The sequence below is a fragment of the Macaca thibetana genome, chromosome 6, assembly GCF_024542745.1.
Source record: "Macaca thibetana thibetana isolate TM-01 chromosome 6, ASM2454274v1, whole genome shotgun sequence".
In the NCBI taxonomy this organism is placed as follows: domain Eukaryota; kingdom Metazoa; phylum Chordata; class Mammalia; order Primates; family Cercopithecidae; genus Macaca; species Macaca thibetana.
The window spans coordinates 54,688,165-54,708,290 of NC_065583.1; the positions used below are offsets into that span (position 1 = coordinate 54,688,165).

At 42.4% G+C, this 20,126-nt stretch overlaps 1 protein-coding gene across 4 annotated transcripts in view; it reads left to right on the top strand.

The window, feature by feature from the left end:
- MARCHF3 (membrane associated ring-CH-type finger 3) overlaps positions 1-20,126 on the top strand; it is a 177,217-nt gene that overhangs the window by 128,752 nt on the left and 28,339 nt on the right. For 3 of the 4 annotated variants that reach the window (XM_050795763.1, XM_050795762.1, XM_050795764.1), the window contains 2 exons: positions 10,645-10,888; positions 13,758-13,962. In XM_050795763.1, coding sequence (XP_050651720.1) covers positions 10,701-10,888; positions 13,758-13,962 — 393 coding nt within the window. In that variant the 5' untranslated portion in view covers positions 10,645-10,700. The other variant, XM_050795765.1, reaches the window with a different exon arrangement.

Here is a 20,126-nt window from a genome sequence, read left to right on the forward strand (position 1 = left end):
GTAGATGATATCAAGGAAATATTAAGTTTGTTAGGTAAAATAATGGCTTTGTGGTTATATGAGAAATGTTCATATTTTTAGAAATTCATACTGAAGTATATAGGGGTAAAATGACTGATTTCTGGAATTTACTTTAAAATCACATTAAAAAGGAAGGAAGAAAGGACAGGTGAAACAAATGTGATAAAATCTTGATTAATTTTTAGATTGGCATATATACATTCTCTGGTAATCGTGTAAATAATTTTTATGAACAAAGGGAAAGAAATGCAAAAAGTGAAATAAAAATATTGGCATAAAAAAATTTTAGATTGGGATGATAAAAATCTCTCTCAGGGATAATAGTGGGGGGGTCCATGGCCTAGAAGCAAGATAGGAGCTCTGACTAGAAAAAGGTCAATATCTGAGAATTCAACATTTAAAAAAAAATTTTTTTTTTACAATCTCCTTTACTTAAATTAAACCTATTTATGTTGGATTTTTTGGTTGGTCACTAGAAACCAAGTTCCTTGCCTTGTAACAGGCAATTGGAGGAGAATTTGGGAAACAACAGTCTCTGGTGTTGTAGTTAATGCTGATCTTAGCTGGAATAACTTGCTTTCTTCAGCATCTGCAGTGGCTAGTCTCCTGGGACTTATCTGGCTACATGTATTTTTCACATTTATTAGTGAAATTGGAGATTCAAGAATAAAACACAGTCCTCGGGAACACTGTGTTAATTTGTGACACACTAGAGATTTTTTTAGCCCGTAAAACAAATGAATGAGCTCCGTGGGGGCATAAGTGTTATTTTCACCCTAGAAGGCAGTAAAGGCCCACTGTATTTATTAAGTACTTAGAAGATGGAAAATGAATAGTGCTATGAAAATAGAAAAATACACTCACACTATTGTTATTAATAGTGTAATTTTTTTGTCTGTCCTGAAGGAAAAGTATCATCAGATGAAAATGTATAAGTGTAGACCTCTGTATATTATTTAGTTATTTTGCCTTGGATAATAATTTAATTCAGTCTCAATATAGTTGTTTTTGTTTCTATCAAACAGGCTGAATCCAGGTAAGAAATCTCACCCATTATTTTTGGCAGGGCAGGGCCTACCAAAAAAAAGAAAAAACCAACAGAACAACACAGATATTTGATTCAGGACCTTCCTTCTGAGTGTCTCAGTGACTTAAGGGGATGTTCTGTGTAAGCTGACACACTGCGGGCGTTTCTAATAGGCCTTACACACTTGGCTTCCCAGGAGGATTGTGGAGACAGCACGCCGGTCCTCCCACTGAAAAAGTCCAGATGGAGCCAGTACTTCAAAAGGTGGGGGTGTGGAAGAGAGGCCACCCTGTACCAAGATGCAGGGGACTGATGCAGCCACCCAGGCCATGATGCATGCTGTGCCCATACAGGCAGGCAGGTCCCAGCCAGGGAGCAAGTGCAGGGAGGGGCATGTGTTCCAGTTAGTAAAAAATAGCACCTCAGAGGTTCCCTAAAGAGGTTCGTAAGTGCTTTGCATTGAGGTACTTAGAAAATAAGTATCATCACCAAGAGAGAGACCCTATTCTCCATCCATTTAATGGTCCACAAGAATCCAGGATACAGACTGTGCAGAGAGCAAGTGATAAAGTGATCTCGGGTAACTCGGTCCTTGGCTATGTGTTACTTTGTTCTTGTGCTTGTTTGATATCTTGATTATTTAAAAGACTGGACCCATTTTATTGAGCTAATCAAAAAGAATCTACCTTTTTTTGTGTATATATGTGAGTATGTGTGCTGAGGTTTAGAGGAGGGAAGCCATGTCTAAGGCCAAGGAAAGTAATTCCAGGGGGAGTTTCTGTGATTTTTTTTTACCTGCGTATGAGACTGTCAAAGCAGACGTCAGTAATTGTGTCTTCATGAGCTATTGGCTTGGGAAGATGGGGGCAGGGATGAGAACTGTAGAGGAGGGTGGGCTGAGTGAGGAGCCTAGAGGTGGGATCTGGAAGGGGCCTCTTGTACCCCTACCCCGGCCCCATTATTGTGAGCTCATCCTGATGTGCTACAGACTTAAGTACTTCCCATTATCAAGAGTCCTCTACGTGGCAGGCCCACACCTACCTCTGGTGCTCAGTCTCAGGGGGGAAACTGAGGCTCAGCATCAAGTAACTCTCCTGTTGACAAGCAGCTGGGTGGTGGTTCAAAGCCAGGACTCCCTGACCCAAAACCAGAGCTCAGTCTCCTCAACCCCAAGGGTCCCAGACAGCTCCTTACTCAAAAGCTAAATGTGTGAAAAGGCCATGAAGGAACACTCAAGACAGGTTTGTTTCTGTAGAACATACATGAAAGAACAATAGGTGTTTTGAGGATGTTTGATATTATGTAGCATATGATAGAGAGTTCATCTATCATGCCTAGGAGGGGGATGAAATGCAAAGTCCAAGGAGGTTTAGTCTTTCATCTGCACTTGCCTTCGTATTCCTTGGCAAGCTGAGTGACTTTGCTTATCCTTGTGTGTAAATGGAAAGTAATGCAGTCAAATGTGTTGGGGGTCCTTGTGGGCCTGAAAGTGCTGCAGGGAACGCACAGGGAGGCCCAGCCTACCTGAGGCTGTTGGAATGCAGAGTTTAGACTGCCCTGCCGAAGGACGAGACTGCAGCCTCCCTGTGGTCTGGGTGAAATGGGGAAGAGGAAAGTTCCAAGGAATCCTGATTTAAAATACGCTCACAAGTGGCTTTATTCTAGGCTTCTGGAGGCTTGGGTTAAGAATTAGCACATCTATCTAGCTAATACTGGGTTGCTTATGCAGAGAAAGGTGAGGTACAACTTGGAAATGAATCCCAAATCAGCTTCCTTCATGGTAGGCTTTCACTTGGATGCTGATTTTTAAAAAATGTGTGTGAGCCCAAAAACAAATTGGGAACCTTCAGTCCTTAGAATATATTTAGCTTTCATTGTGATTGAGATGTTTTCTCTTGTATTATCAGATATCCTGGCCAGCATGCTGTACCTTTCATGCCTTTCCTTATGCATGCTGGACAGGTAGCTATTTGCTGCTGGTCACACTGAATGTCATTTGAATAGTACATTTTAAATTTTCATCCCTGAGTAATGTCCCATGAATGTCTCATTATGTTTTTCCTGCTCCTTCCAATTTTTGAACTTGATGTTTAAACTTTTCTGATGTGCCCTCATTGTTCCTGAGCGCCCAGAACTCATCTGTGCAACTCCCTCCCTCAGCTCAGTGGGGCTCCGTGTGTAGGAGCCAGTTGTTATTTACAAGTGCAATTCAGCTGTCGCTGTGTCTTTGAACACATAGGGCTGTTGTGGGATTTTTAATTGCCATTTTCATCTATATAATTAAAATTAAATGAAAAATGTATAGCCTCCAAAATCAGAATTAATTTCATAAGTACTTCTTCAGGGAAAAATATGTCTAAATATGATAATTGTTACTTGATTTGCCTTCAACAGAACTAGAGGATTTTACCTGGCTGAAGAGAAAATACAGTAATTTTAAATGAAAAAAAAAATCTGTCTGATACCTTGGATACTTCTTGTGACTGAGAATCAGAATTAATCATGTGGATGAGAAATGATAAGTAACTCTGAATATAACTTTAAGGTAGTACACTAGGAACATATTATGGTAACTCTCTCTGGATCCAGCTTGTCTTATGCTGGTCAGGTTTTTCTTCTCCCTCTAATTCATCATTGGGGTTTATACATTTCTCAGGAATATGCCTTTACCCCCAAATCAAAACCTCCCTCTTGCTCAAGAAACAGACATTTCACCTGCTTACTGCTTAACTGTGCCCTGTAAGTGTGACAGTGAGCACCTAGCAGAAAGTAATGAGGCAACAAAAAGAGAAGTATTTTTAAACTTCATTGGGCTGGCCAGTGTTTCACTCTGCAGACTCATCAAGCGCCTGATGGACATGTTTGTAAAGACTTGGATGGTCACTTTATTTGGAATGACAAATTCTGTGCTCCACATAATGAGGTCAGTGAAGCATCCAGAAAAGAAATGTATAATTTGGTAGCGCAGTCTGTAAGCACAGCCCTGCCGTGGCTATTTAAGTTTAATGAAGCAGCTACTTTGCTGCTACACATTCTTAGTGAATAGCCTCCTTGGCGTGTTTGTGAAAACTTAAATGTTGCTGGTAATCATGTCCCAGCAATCTCCTTGGAGAGCCTTTGTGTCCTGTTCTCAGAAGAAATATGCCGCTTTTCCATGTTAATGGTTTTGAAATTAGTCATTTGCCCTATTTTCATTGGAAAGGAAGGTCACTGTGTGATTTCCTACCTTCCCTCATTTTCTCTGAACATTCAAGATACTCTTAAGTCAGTTCATCAGCCATGCAGTGCACTGTCTGGTTATAACATGCCTGAAAAGCCAGGGGAATGTTCTATCAAAGAGCAGCATCCCTATTCTCAGAGACTGTTCTTAGAATTCAAAGTGTAAAAATCTAACTCACAGAGGAAAGTTCCTGGACAGACCATTATTGCTATTTTTTTTCCCATTTCAGTCACTGACCGCCTTGTATTGTCCATTTATTGGTCTCATTAGAGAAGGCTGTGCTCCCCACGTATGCAACCTCTCACAGAGGACATTTAAACATCCTTTCTGAGGCAGATTCACTCATGTAAAACTAAGGTCCGACTTATGGATCCTGGACCAGCATTAATGACGCAGAACTCTGTGGGAGCAGAAAACCATCTAGCCATTCTCAGTTGTGCGGTGTCGGTCCCCAAACTTAGGGCTTCGGGTGGTTTCCCCTGAATGAGCAAGGACACAATTGATTGTGGAAAAGTGCTAGGTCCTCATGGCTCTGCCACCCCAGTGAAGGTCTGGGGAATTCTCCAGACTATTTGGTGGCCTCCACATTTCCTTGGGAAATGTAAAGTAGGATTTGAGAAGGCTGGACCCTGCACCACCAGAAACTTCCTAGGAATACCTAATAAGTTCTCCAAAAAAAAAAAAATAGTGAATGGATGGAAGGAAGAATAAATGAATTTGCTTCTTTGATTTGCTTTGTTAGCCAACTCTGGTTGTAGAGGTAACACAGGATCCTTCCAGGACATATTGAGACCTGAGGAGCCTACCTCTTCTTCTTTTCAAAAGTTGTATTTTATTGCAGTAAGAATGAGATGTACCCTCTTAACCAAGTTTTAAGTGTCCAATATGTTATTTCTGACTACAGGTATAGCAGATCTCTAGAGATTATTCATCTTGCTGGACTGAAACTTTATTCCTGTTACTAAACTCATTACTTTTGGGGATCATTTCTATAGTATGTTATTACTTCTTGAAATCTCTGGAATTGGGTATGAAGGTTGAATGTGGAGGTCCGGACTTGCTCCAGACTGCCTCCAAGTTAGGGCCTGCTTAGACCACTGTCCAGGCAGCTCACATGACCACGTCAGTGCCAGCCAGCACTCACATTCTCCTGCTCTCATTTTCACCTTTAAACCTTTTGAGTCATTTTCCTACCTAAACAGAGGTGCCAATATAACAGATTTCTCTCACTTCTTGACCTCCATCTAAGAGACTAATGTTGACTTGGCACTGAAAATGTAGTTCTGATACAAGTAGGCCTGAAAAGGGCCTTGGAATTGGCCTGTGTTTTATTTTCTAGTGTATTTATCACATGCTAGATTAGTTAAGGTTAAGATAATGGTAGCTGCTCTAACAAACAGACCCGCGTATCTCCAACATCATAGCAGGTTTTCCTCATGTATCTTTGTTTTTCTTTTTTCAACTTTTATTTTAAGTTCGGGGGTACATGTGTGGGATGTGCATGTTTATTACATAGGTAAATGTGTGCCATGGTGGTTTGCTGTACAGATCATCCCATCACCTGTCATATATCTTTGTTAAGCATTTTCACAGAAGAATGAAACCTGTCTTCCAGATCTGAAGGTGATAGGGCCAGGGAAAATGAGAAGTGGGCATGCAAGGATGAGGCTCCCTCTGTTCTCCCTAGCCAAGAGAGATGGCATGGTCAATGTCAGAGTTCAAGTGTGATGCGAAAGGTAAATCAGAGGTTGAACAGACATGAGGAAAGACAGTGTTAAAAGACAGAAATGAGATGTATCCCAGGCTAGAAAAAGAGCAGAAATGAAGGTTAACATAATAATAAAGTTCAAACTTCTCTGTACATGGCATGTTCCTACTTACAAAGTGAATTCGTATGTATTATCTTGTTTTAGACCTCACAAACAACCAGATGAGGTGGCTCAGGATATATTAGTACCCTAATTTCAAATATTCAGGAAATCTCAGGAAAAGTCTGAGAGGCTGAGTGATTTACTTTGGTGAGTAGAAAGTCAGAGTGTAGGCTTTGATGTTGTGCCTCCAACAACAGAGCTTTTTCCCTAACTCATGATTCTCCTGGAGGTTTGGGGCTGCTGAGGCAGAGGGGCTGCAGAGGTGAGCAGAACCTGCTTTCCTTCCTTTCCCCCATGACCTATGGCCGCATCCTCATGATGCCAGCCATGTTCCCATGGAAATCACTTACCAGTGGCAACCTATTCAGAAATGCAGCAATGAATCACTGCCACATGGTTAGGTCTCCTGCTTTTGTGAAACCTGTATCCTGTCCTTTTCAGGGGTCACAGTTTAACAGACAAGACGTTTTATTTTAACAATTCCCTAATCAGACTTTCATTTATTTGCCCACCCGCTCTGTTTTCACTGTCTCCCTCTCTTCCACCTACTCCTGCTCCTCCCACTGTGTGCAGCTGGGTTTGGCCAGTGCCAAATCATGTTTTATTCTCAGCCTGAGAAAGAAATTATGCAAGGTGTCAAGCCTGGCCAGCAAATGACCCATCCCACCAGTGCCGTTTGATGTTTTAAGTTTACACGTACACCACTCCCTCCCAGAGAGAATTCTTGGATAGACTGGGAAGTACTTTACCACAGGAGCAGGGCACTGGCATTGATAAGAAAGCAGTCAGATAGTGCTTGAAATTTTGCAGAAAGCTCAGTAGAAGACCAGTGCTCGACTGCAAACCAACAGCTCAGCTCTTTCTAGCATCCTCGGCAACAGCCTGCTGTTTTCCCAGGTGGCTCTGAACTAGACAGGAAAATGCAGTGGGCCATTTGTCACTGCCCCAGGTGCAACATATGCATGCCAATTGGTGCATGCAGCTTGTGAGGCCCGCTCCTGCCTGCCCCATGCTGCATCTAGGCCTCTGGGCTTCCCTTTCACTGAGATCAGGGCAGAGTGTGCTTCCTTTCTTCTTCTTCCTTCTGAGTAGGTGATTAGATCCACTCTTCTGAGATTAGAACCAACTCAGCCATCCCCACCATGATCAAGAGTGCTAATGCTCTGTGTAATCCCTCTTACCCCATTTTTAATTCAAGTCCACGGTCTTTCAGGGCTGATGGGACTCATTGCTGGCATGCCTGTCTTAGAATCTTAAGGTTATTCTGATGTGTGGTATACATAAGACATGCTGGTATATTTTTCAGGGAATGCTGAACTGCACTATCATTTTAGTTAGGTCCTAAATTGAACTAGGGCTTAGAGGATCTTGAATGCAGGGTTCTGCAGATATGGCACAAGAGAAAGAGCCAGGGCTTGCTTGTAGAAGAAGGCAAGGTGAGGTTCCTTTTGTTCTTTTATGCTAAACTCAGTGCCCAGCACCCACTATGAATGGAATAAACTGATCAGATGGTAGATAATATCCCTTTTACCTGTGAAAGAAGAAATGAAATCATCCAGAAGTGAAATTACATATATAAAATGAATTTAAGGGAAGCTCTGCTTCTAGAATATTTTTAAGGGCATTTTATTGTGGATTTAGGTCACACATTTAGAACTACTTCCTTTGACGAGGACTTAATCTAGGTTACAAGTGTGTGAACTTGGGGCTATTATGTGCCTGGGTGACAGGCAATTCACTGAGGGTAGCTTAACTACTGGCAGCCCTGGGTCCCATTATTTACTCTGTGCACCCCCTCCTTACCATCTTCCAGTTCCATCAAGTATAGGGAGGGAGTATTTGGCCCTCTGAGCTGGAGTTATGCAAAACCCGAGAATAGACTCTCAGAGTTCTTCTAGACATAATGATTCCATGCGGCAAGGTCACTGTGTCTGCTTTTCCTGCCAACACACCCCTGGCTCTTAATCTATGGCTGCCTTGTGAAGCAAGAGAGTTGTGCCAGGAAGTTACACTTTGTGACTGTGAAGCATTATGAGAATTTAAAATTATGTCAATGGAGTTTTGTAAGGGCAGGCCAGAGGAGAGGAGTTATGCACAGTTTTAGAAGAGGACGGTCTTTTAACATCTCTTTGTTTTTCGATCTGAAAGCTACCATAACTCAGTTTTTAAAAACAAAACAAAACAACTGTCTGGCCCCAGTCACAAATCAACTCCACCCTGCCAACCCTTTCAAAAATATAAAAAGATATCTACCCAAAAACTTCACTGGGGTTATCCGAATGGTGGGATTATGAGTGACTTTTTCTGTCTTCTTTGTGTTCTTCCATAGTTTTTATAACATACCGTATACTAATTGCACTGTGATTTTTTTTAAAAAAGCAAAAAATCCTATTTAAGAAGCAAAACTATACCCTATACCAACTAACTGACTGTGCTGAATGTTCAGTATTGCTGCTCATGAAAATGGCATGAGTGGGGCAGCCCCTGCCTGTGCCCCCACATCAGGTCTCAGACAAGGACTGGAGTCCACAGCCGTCTCCCCACTGTGGATTCAGAAGGGCTGCTGGGCAAGGGCAGACGCAGACCATGAGAGGACTCCAGGCAGCCAATGAGGGTGGGAAAGGGAGGCTGCTGGTGCAAGGTCAGCCAGACACCTCGGCAGCAAGGAAGGGATGACAGTCATGTCCGATTGTTTTGGACAGTCGAGCCTGCTTGACATGTGCTTGTCGGGAGGGAAACTGTCAGTTTCATCAGGAAACACTGCATTCTTGCCCTGAGAACATACAGTTGATGCACATTGTTCTGAAGTTGGGAAGATCCTGTTTTCCAGAACCACAGGGGTCAAGGAAAATGTAAGAAGTAGAGACAAATATCTGGGAGAAAACAACCCCTTGCGGAATTACAGGAATGCTCTTGGGGTTTGGGGTTGTGCAAATGACAAGATATTTCATTTATTTAAGTCTGAGCCTTGACCACCTAAATGGGTTATTGATGTGAGCTCAGTCCATCAACTAATCCTGCTGCTGTCTACTGAGCCCAGGCCATGTCGAGCCCAGGAGCTTGAGGTGAACAGGCTAGCACTCCTAGCCATGAAACTGTGTCATATCACCTTTGGACAGAATTCTTCCTTCAAGTTTCTGTAAAAACCTGTATTTCTTTTTTTTTTTTTTTTTTTTTTTGAGACGGAGTCTCAATTTGTCGCCCAGGCTGGAGTGCAGTGGCACCATCTCGGCTCACTGAAAGCTCCGCCTCCTGGGTTCACGCCATTCTCCTGCCTCAGCCTCCGAGTAGCTGGGACTACAGGCACGCACCACCACGCCTGGCTAATTTTTTGTATTTTTAGTAGAGACGGGGTTTCACCGTGTTAGCCAGGATGGTCTCGATCTCCTGACCTCGTGATCTGCCTGCCTTGGCCTCCCAAAGTGCTGGGATTACAGGCGTGAGCCACCGCGCCCGGCAAAAACGTGTATTTCTTATGTGTCATTTGCGAACCTATTATTGAATCCAGTGGGGTTCCTCACTCAAGTGGGTCTGACTGCTTTGAACTTGAGGTCATGACCCAAGCCTGCACCACACAGATGGCGAGCAGAATTCCTTGCGGTTTATATGATAAACCATGTGCCTAGGAGGTAAGGCCCTTATTAGTAATGGATTATGTTTAATTGGTGATAGAGATCTCATTCATTACTTTCTTACGTTCTCCTATGTGTTTCTCTATAATGATGCATGTACGTCTGCATTTTAGGTAGTACACAAACAAGACATGGTGCTAATGTATTTATTGTCACGTTCATTAGAAAATAAAAGCTCATTAAACTCATTTTATGAATAACTGGAAGACAAAACTAAAATAGGTTCCATTTTTAAAGGAAGTTAATTTCAAGATGTATTGAGTAGAAAATTTTATTATGCAACAGATATGACAAAAGTCAAAAGGTGGTACAGTCATTGCGTGATTCGTGTTTGGCAAATATTGTCCTAGAACGTGCTATTAATACTTGGCCAAATTCACTTTTATTTTTCTTCCTTCTTTCTCTCTCTTTTTATCTTAGTATCTCAGAATGAAACTGCATGGAGAATAAATTGCTTACCAGAAAAAATAGTTGTGAATGTTTTTAGTAATGATTTTAGTAACTTTTAGAGACTGTCAACAAAGACTTATTGCTTCTCTGGCACACAGCAGGGAACTGCTTATCTTCTCTTCAGATCTGGGCCTCAGAATCATCATTCTGTCCCCTCGTGGAAAGCAGGGCTCCTAAATGTTTATATACACCAACATGCTTGCTGTCTTGTTCATACCATATCTGCTGTTTCTTGTGGGCTCTGTGTGTGTGTGTGTATGTGTGTGCACACTTGTATTAAATGGTAACAAGATAATGTGCCACATCTAGGCTACCCCTGTTATTTATATTAAATAATGACATGATGATGATGTTGGTGGCCCATAATTCTCCATTTTCTATTAACCACCCTGCCAAAGTAAACTGTTTTCTGATCTCTCTTAGATGGAAATCCTGTATGAATGTGGAAGCCATTAGCAGAGTAATTGCTGTCTGTTACCATGACAACCAGCCGCTGCAGTCACCTGCCCGAAGTCCTGCCAGACTGCACCAGCTCAGCTGCGCCCGTGGTGAAGACGGTGGAGGATTGTGGCAGCCTAGTGAATGGGCAGCCGCAGTATGTCATGCAAGTTTCAGCCAAGGACGGGCAGCTGCTGTCAACAGTAGTGCGGACTCTTGCCACCCAGAGGTAGTACCACAATTAAAATAAATGAATCTGTAATTGATCCAGAGAACTCTTTGTCAGATGGAAAATGCTAACAGGAATGTAATTAGTGCTCAGGTCTTTGTGTCAGGTGAGAGGAGGTGCTGGGAAAAAAAAAAGACTACACGAGTTCTGTCATTGCCGTTTCTATAGCAATAGAATATAAAGCTAAAATTCACCTTATCGAGATTTCCTCTTAAAGTCATACTTACAAAGAGCCAGGAGGGGAAGGAGCCCACAAGATATGGGGTTTTTATTTTGACATTGTTATGTAATTGCTCTCTTGTTGTCTCCAGTAGGTAACAAAGGTAGTCCTATTGGAACAGGATTAAGAAGGTATCTGATTTCAGGCAACTGAGTCAAAGTGATTGGATTTGTGGGCAAAACTTTTGAAGTGACATTCTTGGTGTGCATGTGGACTGGCATTGCCTGATGGAAGCGCTGTCCAGGGCTACTTCCTGGGCATGTATCTTCTCATCACTTGGAGGTCTCTTCTGCTGTCCCCTCCTTCAGCCTCAATGGTCCCCCATCCCTGACCCTTCACACACACTCTGCCCTATGAAGTGCTATTGTGAAAACCTCCTGAGCCTTCCCAAGTGATGAACTAAAGCCAGAGAGCAGACTCTGAGCAGCTTGGAGACCACTTATCCTGACCAGCACTTTGTCTCCTCTTGTGCTCTTGTTGGATAGGGAGCTATGGGCTTCCAGGCTAATAGGAACTCCTTGGCTTCTCCAGCTTTTTCTCAGAATGGGTAAGTGGAACTTCTAACCTGTGCACTTAGAAGGTGGGTCAACATTGAACTTGCCCCCTGGTGTCAGTGCTGACACTTCTGACCTCTAACACAGGACCAGTCATTCACACCTTATTCTCTTACCTCTGTCTGAGTGATCAGTCAACCCCTCTGGTGTAGACACAGGCCCACAGATCCATGTGCCCACAGCAGGACTACCAGTGGCATCCCACCCTGGGCATGGTGGCCCCCAAACATGGAATCACACTCTGATGCATGTTGTGAACATTGCCCATATGCCCCCCATTTAAAATCTGTGCTGCTAGTGCAAAGGGAAAAATAGAAAAGCATTTAATATGTAATTTTCTGACTCTTGGAGAACTTTTAACAATTGGTTAGGACTCAGGATGAGGCAGTGACTATCTTTGGTCCTTTGTGAACTGAGATTGTGTGACTGATGTGCCCCACTCACCCTTGCAGGCATCAAACAGCTCACTTGATCAGGAAGAGCAGGCTATGGTTGACGTGGCTGAGACCTGTGAGCCTCCGTTTGTGTGTGTATGTGTCTGTCTGTCTGTCTGTCAGGTATTTTTACCTGCTCTCCCACCATGCAGTACTGTAAACCAGGTTTCAGAGTTTTATAGGCTCAATGTAAATGAAGGAAGCCCAGAATCATGAGTTGAAAAAAACCTGTCAACTTTCTTTTCCCACTCCTGGGCACAAGTAGGCCTTTCAGGCTAGTGGGAGGAAGATCCTTTCCTTTTTCAATCTCCTTTTGGCCTTCACTCATTCCCAGGATCATTCTCGGAAAGGCCTTTGGGAAATAGCAGTTCTTCCATGGCTGTTTCCATTTGGACCAAAGATAGTGTTCAGGAGGATGAAGGGGCATGTGCCTGGTCACTGTCATCTTTGGGGGGCATACAGAGAGGTAAGGGAGGGCAGGTAAAGAGGCTGGTCCTAGGATTGTCACATATCATGAGGACACATTTTAAAATCTATTGCCTAATGAAGAACAGCAGAAGCAACATAAGACATTCATCAGAGAGGCATGGTCCTCTCCCAGGGCAGGGTACCTCCCAAGAAGTGAGGCCATCTTAGTGTGATCTTTCCATTGGCCACTGACTTACATGATAAGGGCCAAGTTATTTGATTTTCTCTGGCCCGAGATTTTCCTTGAGAGACAGTAGCTAGCATTAAGTAAGCATTTGCTGTGTGCTGGTCCCTATTCTAAGTTTCCAGTCTGGGCTATCTTTTCACATGCTCACTGTCACCATATGAGGAAGGCACCATTTTTGTTTCCATTTTAGAGATAAGGAGACTAAAATACGGGGAGGTGAAGTTACTTGCCCAAAGTTATCCAGGTGATAGACAGCAGAGTTAAGGTTTGAACCCAGCCACCCAGCCCTGCACCATGAACCGCTAACTACACTACGCTGCCTTCATGAAATGTGTAGGAGTGGTTTTTCCAAATTAAAGGCAGAACTCTAGACTGAGGCTATCTCAGTAGGACATACTCATTACTAGCTTTCAGTTTGGTGTCTTTGGCATCCCATAGAGCATTCTGTGAAAGCTCAAAGGACAATCCACCACTCAGCTTTGTGCTGTGGCTCAGACTGCAGTTCTGTGTAGTGGCTGCAGGGTTGGTTGCTGGCTAACTTCCCTCCTCTCATTTTCCCACCCTATTGAAAAGAGAAATGAAAAGAACCTCAGGGTATACAAACGTGTCCTGGTTTGGTCCAAAAGATTCCATTTGTCATTTCAAACAATTTCTCTTATTAATGATGAAGGATGGTTCTGATTTTTGGATTAGTAGTTGACCTGAACTACATCTATATTCAAGGCAAAAATATCCATTGCTTGTTTTCACTCACTTTTGATCCTGGGCCACACCCAGCTACTTTGATATTGACAATCCCCTATTTCTTTGTGTTGTCACAAGTAGATGACCCAAGTGCTCTAGAGTACCCAGAACCATTTGCCCCACTGCCAAGGTCAAGTGTAGATCTAAGAGGTCCTAAAACAGCTGCCTCTGCAGAGGGCCCAAAGGACAAGAGCTAGAGGGCCATCCACTTGGTGGAGGTTTCCAGCCCTGTGACCAGCAGGTGCCCCTCCTTCTCTTGCAGCCCCTTCAATGACCGGCCGATGTGCAGGATCTGCCATGAGGGCAGCAGCCAAGAGGACTTGCTCTCTCCATGTGAATGTACAGGGACCTTGGGGACAATTCATCGGAGCTGCCTGGAGCACTGGCTGTCATCCTCAAACACCAGCTACTGTGAACTCTGCCACTTCAGGTTTGCAGTCGAGCGCAAACCCAGGCCGTTAGTGGAGGTCAGTAAGTGGGGCACGTCCTGAAAACTTAGCTCTAATGAGCAAATGATGTCTGTTTTTATGCCTGGATCCCAAGCCCTGTACAGCTTTACAGCTTTACTGAAGCACGGTAATAGCTATGTGAGTGTGTGTGCGTGTGTGTGTGTGTGTGTGTGTCTGAGAAAGAGAGATGTAAGCAGACACGGAGAAGGGAGAGCTTGCTAGCTCACTTGGGATCCATCAGTAGAAGGAAAGTAGAAGAAATCAGTATAAGGAGAAACAGCCAGTTTAGAGACTTGATCTCCATTTTTCAATCCCTGTGAAATGGAACAAACAGATCAAACATCTTTCTGTTTGCACACCATCTGCCCAACTTGAAGCAGCAGATAAATGGGCATTTGGGTTGCATATCCTGAGAAGTCTTCATGAAAAAGTATAGCTCTGTAGTTTAATGGATATAGACCTAGACGTCCTGGGTTCTGTGATCTCGGGTTTGTTACTTTACCTCTTGGAATTACTATAAGGATTAAAGGAATTAATATTATAAAACACTTAAAAGAATACAGGGCACATATGCAAGTGTTTCAATAAAAATATCTCACTTGGGAAATTACACACAAATTTCCTTCAGCCAATAACCTAATATTGTTGAACTCTTGGCCAGGTGTGGTGGCTCACGCCTGTAATTCCGCCACTTTGGGAGGCTGAGGCAGGCGTATCATGAGGTTAGGAGATCAAGACCATCCTGGCTAACATGGTGAAACTCTGTCTCTAGTAAAAATACAAAAAACTTAGCCGGGCGTGGTGGTGGGTGCCTGTAGTCCCAGCTACTCAGGAGGCTGAGGCAGGAGAATGACATGAACCCAGGTGGTGGGGCTTGCAGTGAGCCCAGATCACGCCACTGCACTCCAGCCTGGGCGACAGAGCAATACTCCACCTCAAAAAAAAAAAAAAGTTGGATATTGGCAACAGTAAATATTTTAATATATTATGAGCCAGAGATAGCTAAAGGGAGCCAAGACATTGTGTCTATGATTCAGACCTGCTCCTAACTTCCTTGTTTCAGCAGCTAACTCAGTGAAGCCCTGGAATGAAAACTAGTGCTGGAAATCAAGAAGTGCTTCTTGTGGACTATTTAATAAGTGTATTAGTGCCCAGGCTTAAGATGCTAGAGAGCTCTGTAGCTCTGTATATACATTCTCTTGGGTTTGACCTTGAAAATTAAATCAAGACCTATAACCGGGGCCTGTTTTAGCTATTATGACTTACTTGGCAAATGTCACAAAACTTATTTGACTTTCCCCAGTACACTCCATGCTTTGCTTAAGAGTCGGGATCTAGTGACCTCTTAATTTAGCCATCTTGCCACTTGACATCCACTTTCAGAAATTCATATTCAGAAAGGGCCTGTGGGGAATTTGGCCTTGTGCCAGATTCATTGGGATTTAACATTTTAGAACTTATCTGCAGAGGGGGAAATATAATTAAATAATAAACAAAGGAGTTGAAGATTTCTCAAGCCTAATGGCAAAAGTAAAAAGAAGCTTATTTCTCCTTTCCAGAAACTTTGTGGAACCTCCCCAGTTTGATATTGCAGGGAAGCTGGTTTCCCAGAGTGAGAAAGCCCTGCTTTGAAATAGACTCCATCCAGCAATCTTTTTAACTAGCACTTCCCCGGTAAAAATCTCAGTGTATATGCACATAATATATAACAAAGTAGGGTGTGTGTGTATTTGTGTATTTTGATCCTGGGCCACATGCACACATGCATGTACATACCCTAATTTTTCTCAGATGAAATCCATGTGGCAAATCACCCAATGATCTCTCTCAGTCTCAGAGAGGGTAACATGTACCCACACACAGGGGTCTTCAGAGTTGCTGATGTCAGGTCACAGACTCATTCCTGGATCTTAGGCAACTGTCATTAAACAAGGAAACAAGGCAAATGACCTTGAGAATGTGTGAGGTGCTCTACAAGATTTAGGGCCTCGCCTACAAAAACTTCACCCAAACGGTCACCAGTGATGAAATTTTCATTGCACAAATGGAATGTGACAATTTTCAGAGTTAATGATGATTGAACAAGTTGAAAGTGAAAGGCAAACCTTCCCAAGCTGGGGGAGGCTGGCCGTTTGATCATCCCATGGCGAAATGAACTTGCTGTTTGACCACAAGCAATAAAAAGAAGTTGTCTTTGGTTTCTCAGCTGGAGGACAAATGAGAACCAGGTGCAGGCAGAGTTTTAAACAAATGACATTACTAATTGACTTTTCCCCTCTTATCAGAGGACAGTTTATTCCTAGTGAGCATCTCTTCTCAATACTTTCACCTCAAGATAAACATGCATCTTTTTTTTAAGCAAATCAGCAAAACCTGCCTATTTGGGTTAAGGATTAGGAGTAGTGTTACTTTATTTCTCAGTTTTACTGTTTTAATTGCTTAATCATTACTTTGTTTACCAGTTGGATCTGCCTTCTCATTAAAGCAAGGAAATTCCATAACATTTAATTTCAAAATCGATGTGACAATAACAGCTCTTGTTGCTCGAGGAGGCAGTTTAAAAAGTCATTTATAAATTTTATTTGTCAGCATCTAAACGCTAACGTTGGTTGGAATTACTTTTAACACCTCAGACTTCCAGTTGTCAATAAACCCTCTCAGTCCTTCGTTCTGCATAACTGTTCATCCCCCTTCATGCCACCATTCCTAAGACATTTCTTCACTTCCTTTTCTTATCTCTGCAGCCCACAGTTGGATGTTCATTTTTAACTGGGCAGGAACCCAGGGCTGTTGTATATACACTGGCTGCTATGTGAAGTCTTTTTTTCTGCCCATAAGGGTGAGTTTCTACTCATGATGGCAAATCAATGGGCTGATTTTCATTGGAACCTCCAAACTGGGCATGCCCTCCTCACTTAGCCACTGGCCATCTGTGTGGGTTGGTTCAACTTCTCTGAGCTTCCCTGTGAAAGAGGGTGAGCAAAGAGCTCTCCATGACATCTTCTGGTCTCTATTTAAGACTAAAAGTTATTGTTCAAAAAATGTGTATTCTACACTTGAAATGGATATATTGTATGACGTATAATTAGACCTCAGTGAGTTGACTGTGTGTGTCTACTTACCTCTCTACCTACTTTACCTACCTTACCTACCTACCTACATGGCCAGTCTAAATCTTTTAGTCTCTTTTACCCTAAATATTGGTGAATCCTTTCATGGTTAGTAGATATCTATTTACTACATTCTACTGGATCATTATTCATATTTTCTTGGTGCAAGGTAAGCCAGTATAACAAGACCTAGTTTCAACCCAAGAGCACTACATTGCAATCATCTATATTAGTCAGATGTGGATGAATTTCTGATAAAGTCCAACTAATGCAAATCTCATAAGGTCTGTGTCCAATCACACAAAGCTTGAAAGAAAAGCATTCAAAATGTAGATAGCAAAAAGATAGCAAAAAGGAAGAGCAAATGTAACACACATAAACATACCATGACTTGTTCCCCTGAAATATGTGCTTTGACTCCAGCCTCTTGCCATTAATGCATTTCTGATTGACCAGTTTGCCAAGGAAGCCCATCTTACGACGAGCAAATAGCATGCTTATAACATCAGTTTCTAGTGATGGAATATTTGCCACTAGGCTTTCCTAAGACATGTATTCATAACATCCACCCTTGCCTGGAAAACTCATGAAGTTATAGATCAGCTCAACAATGTTGTGATTTAAATGAAACAGCCAGGAAATAGTGGGAATCTGGAGGAAAGGCCTTCTAGGATCTGATTTTCCTCTGATCAGGGAGACACAGTGATTTTTCACAGTGGAAGTGATTAAGTTTCCGTATTCCTATTTCCTTTACACACAACCAGTTGATTGTTAAGAATTGTATGAACAATTTAAAAGCTGTTCCCTGTGAGTCAGAGGTTTAGCTAAATTGAAACTGAGCATGTTTTCACACATAGCAGTTACCCAGAATAATGAGATATAAAGCTAGGGAGATGAGGATTAAGGATTTTTTTTCAAACTTATTTATTTATTAATCTTTTTTATGAAGTCACTGGAGGACAATGGTTTTAAAGTGTGCCCAGGATTCAGCGTAATCTCCAGGTATACCATGGGGAGCAGAGTTGAAGAGATATGAAGAAACTACTTTGTACCTTGGCACTTGCTATTTAATAGATTCAAGAATTCACTTAGCTCCTAATATATACAGATAGATTATATAGAGATTTTATATATATATACACATGCACATATATGTACACACATGAGACTTAGGTGGGGACATTGCCGGACTCTTATTATAGTTAGTTTGGTTTGGTTTTAATATTCATTGAAGTAAAAATACGAGTTTTGGTTTCAGAGTATTCACTTTCATCAGCAAACACTTGTGGCATTGGGATAATTAGGCAATTATGTCATAAGGGATATAAAGTGCTTCAAGAAGATTTATAGGCATGAGGACCCCACTCCATTCTTTACATGAAGGCAGACAAGCCCCTTTGTTCATTCTAACCCATTAACGCAGCCTAGTGAGTAAGTTAGTTGGACCAGTATCATAGCATGTCATAAGTGCATTGTATTGGATCAGTACTTTTATTGAGGAATTTGAATGCCTTTGGGTGGGACATGCTCTCTCCAGTTCCCCAGGCCTTGCCTTTTGCTTGCACACACCCAGCCCTCCACCATCTTGCATTCCTTCCTGCATTTACAGTTGAGGTTCCAGGACTGGGTGACTTTTCTCACCTTTAAAAGAGTTCTCTAATACCCTGTGCATTTCTTTCTACCAACACTTCATCTTCCTTTCAGGGTATTATAGACCAAACCTAATGATCTCCTTCCCATTGTGCCCACATTATAAGTGAGCTGAAATGATTGTTTCAAAATCACAAGGGAAATGAACCTCTAAGAGGCGGTGTACCAGCATGTACGGTGGTGAGAGTACAATTATAACATCTTGCACCTGAGTATGCTTTAGTGTCAGCTAAGCACTTTCTTGACCTCTGACAAGGTCGCTGAGCAGGCCATCCCTCGGGCCACCTGCCTCCACGTGTACTCGTGGAACCATACATTGTGCCAGCAGTGGAGATGACATGTCTGATGACCACACCCCAGCAATCCTTGACCCTGCAGTCGTCCAGTCTCGAATTTGTTTCTTGTTTTGGTGGCTAATTTGGCAGTTGCTTTGTTACTTAAAGCTTAGATACAAAGAAGCTGTTTGAAGGTATCCATTAAATTCACAGCTTGCTTCATTAAAAATCACTTCATTAAAAAAGCAAGCCAACCGAAGTGTTCACATGGCCGTGCCAGATGGAAGTGAGCTAACTGTTCAGTGTCTGTGTTTTCAGCCCATCTACTGCTGGTAAAGGATTAATTTGGAGGGAAAATCCAGTTCTGTGTATAAAAAGAATTACATGACCTGATTCTATTATTTTCAATGATTCTGATCCTTGCCGTGAACTTGGGTTGGATACAAATGAGAACCCACATTCTCAAGAGGACCTCTGTCCACCTTGATAGCAGCCCTCTTCGTCTTTGCGAGGACTTCTATGAGCAGAGACACAAAGATGCAAAACACCAAGAATTGCTTCATATAACATGTTCATTTTAATCTATGTTTTAAAAAATACAGAAGAGGACAAAGAATAATATAACAAACAGGTGTATATTCACTATGCAGAATTAACAAACATTAGCATTTTGTGAATGACATACCCTTCAAAGGAATAGCCTGTTGGGGCCAGGAAGAAAACTGTGGTCTTCACCGATTCATCCCTAGGTGTTCTCAAATAGGAGAGGAAATTCAGCCAGGTTTTCCTTAAGCACATCTGGGCCAAGAATAAGAGGACGTTAACAAAAGAGACAGATCATCTTGCAAGATTCCGGACCCTTTCAGCTAACTCCAAATGTACAAACAATTAGTACAGCAAATGTTGACAGCTATGGAGTTCACTTCTTTGAAAGGCAGACAATTAGAAGTTATTCCACGGGAGTTGGGGTGGTGGAGGTGAAGGTGTCATGGGCTGCTGGCAGAAAGCTTTGTAAAGGAGAGTCTGAGAGAGGAGAAGTGAAATGTCGCTGAATAACTACAGCTGGTAATCACCTTTATCCTAAGTCCTGCTGAAATAACAAGGCACAATTAGCTCTCAGGAATTGCCCTGTGTTGGGTACAAGGCA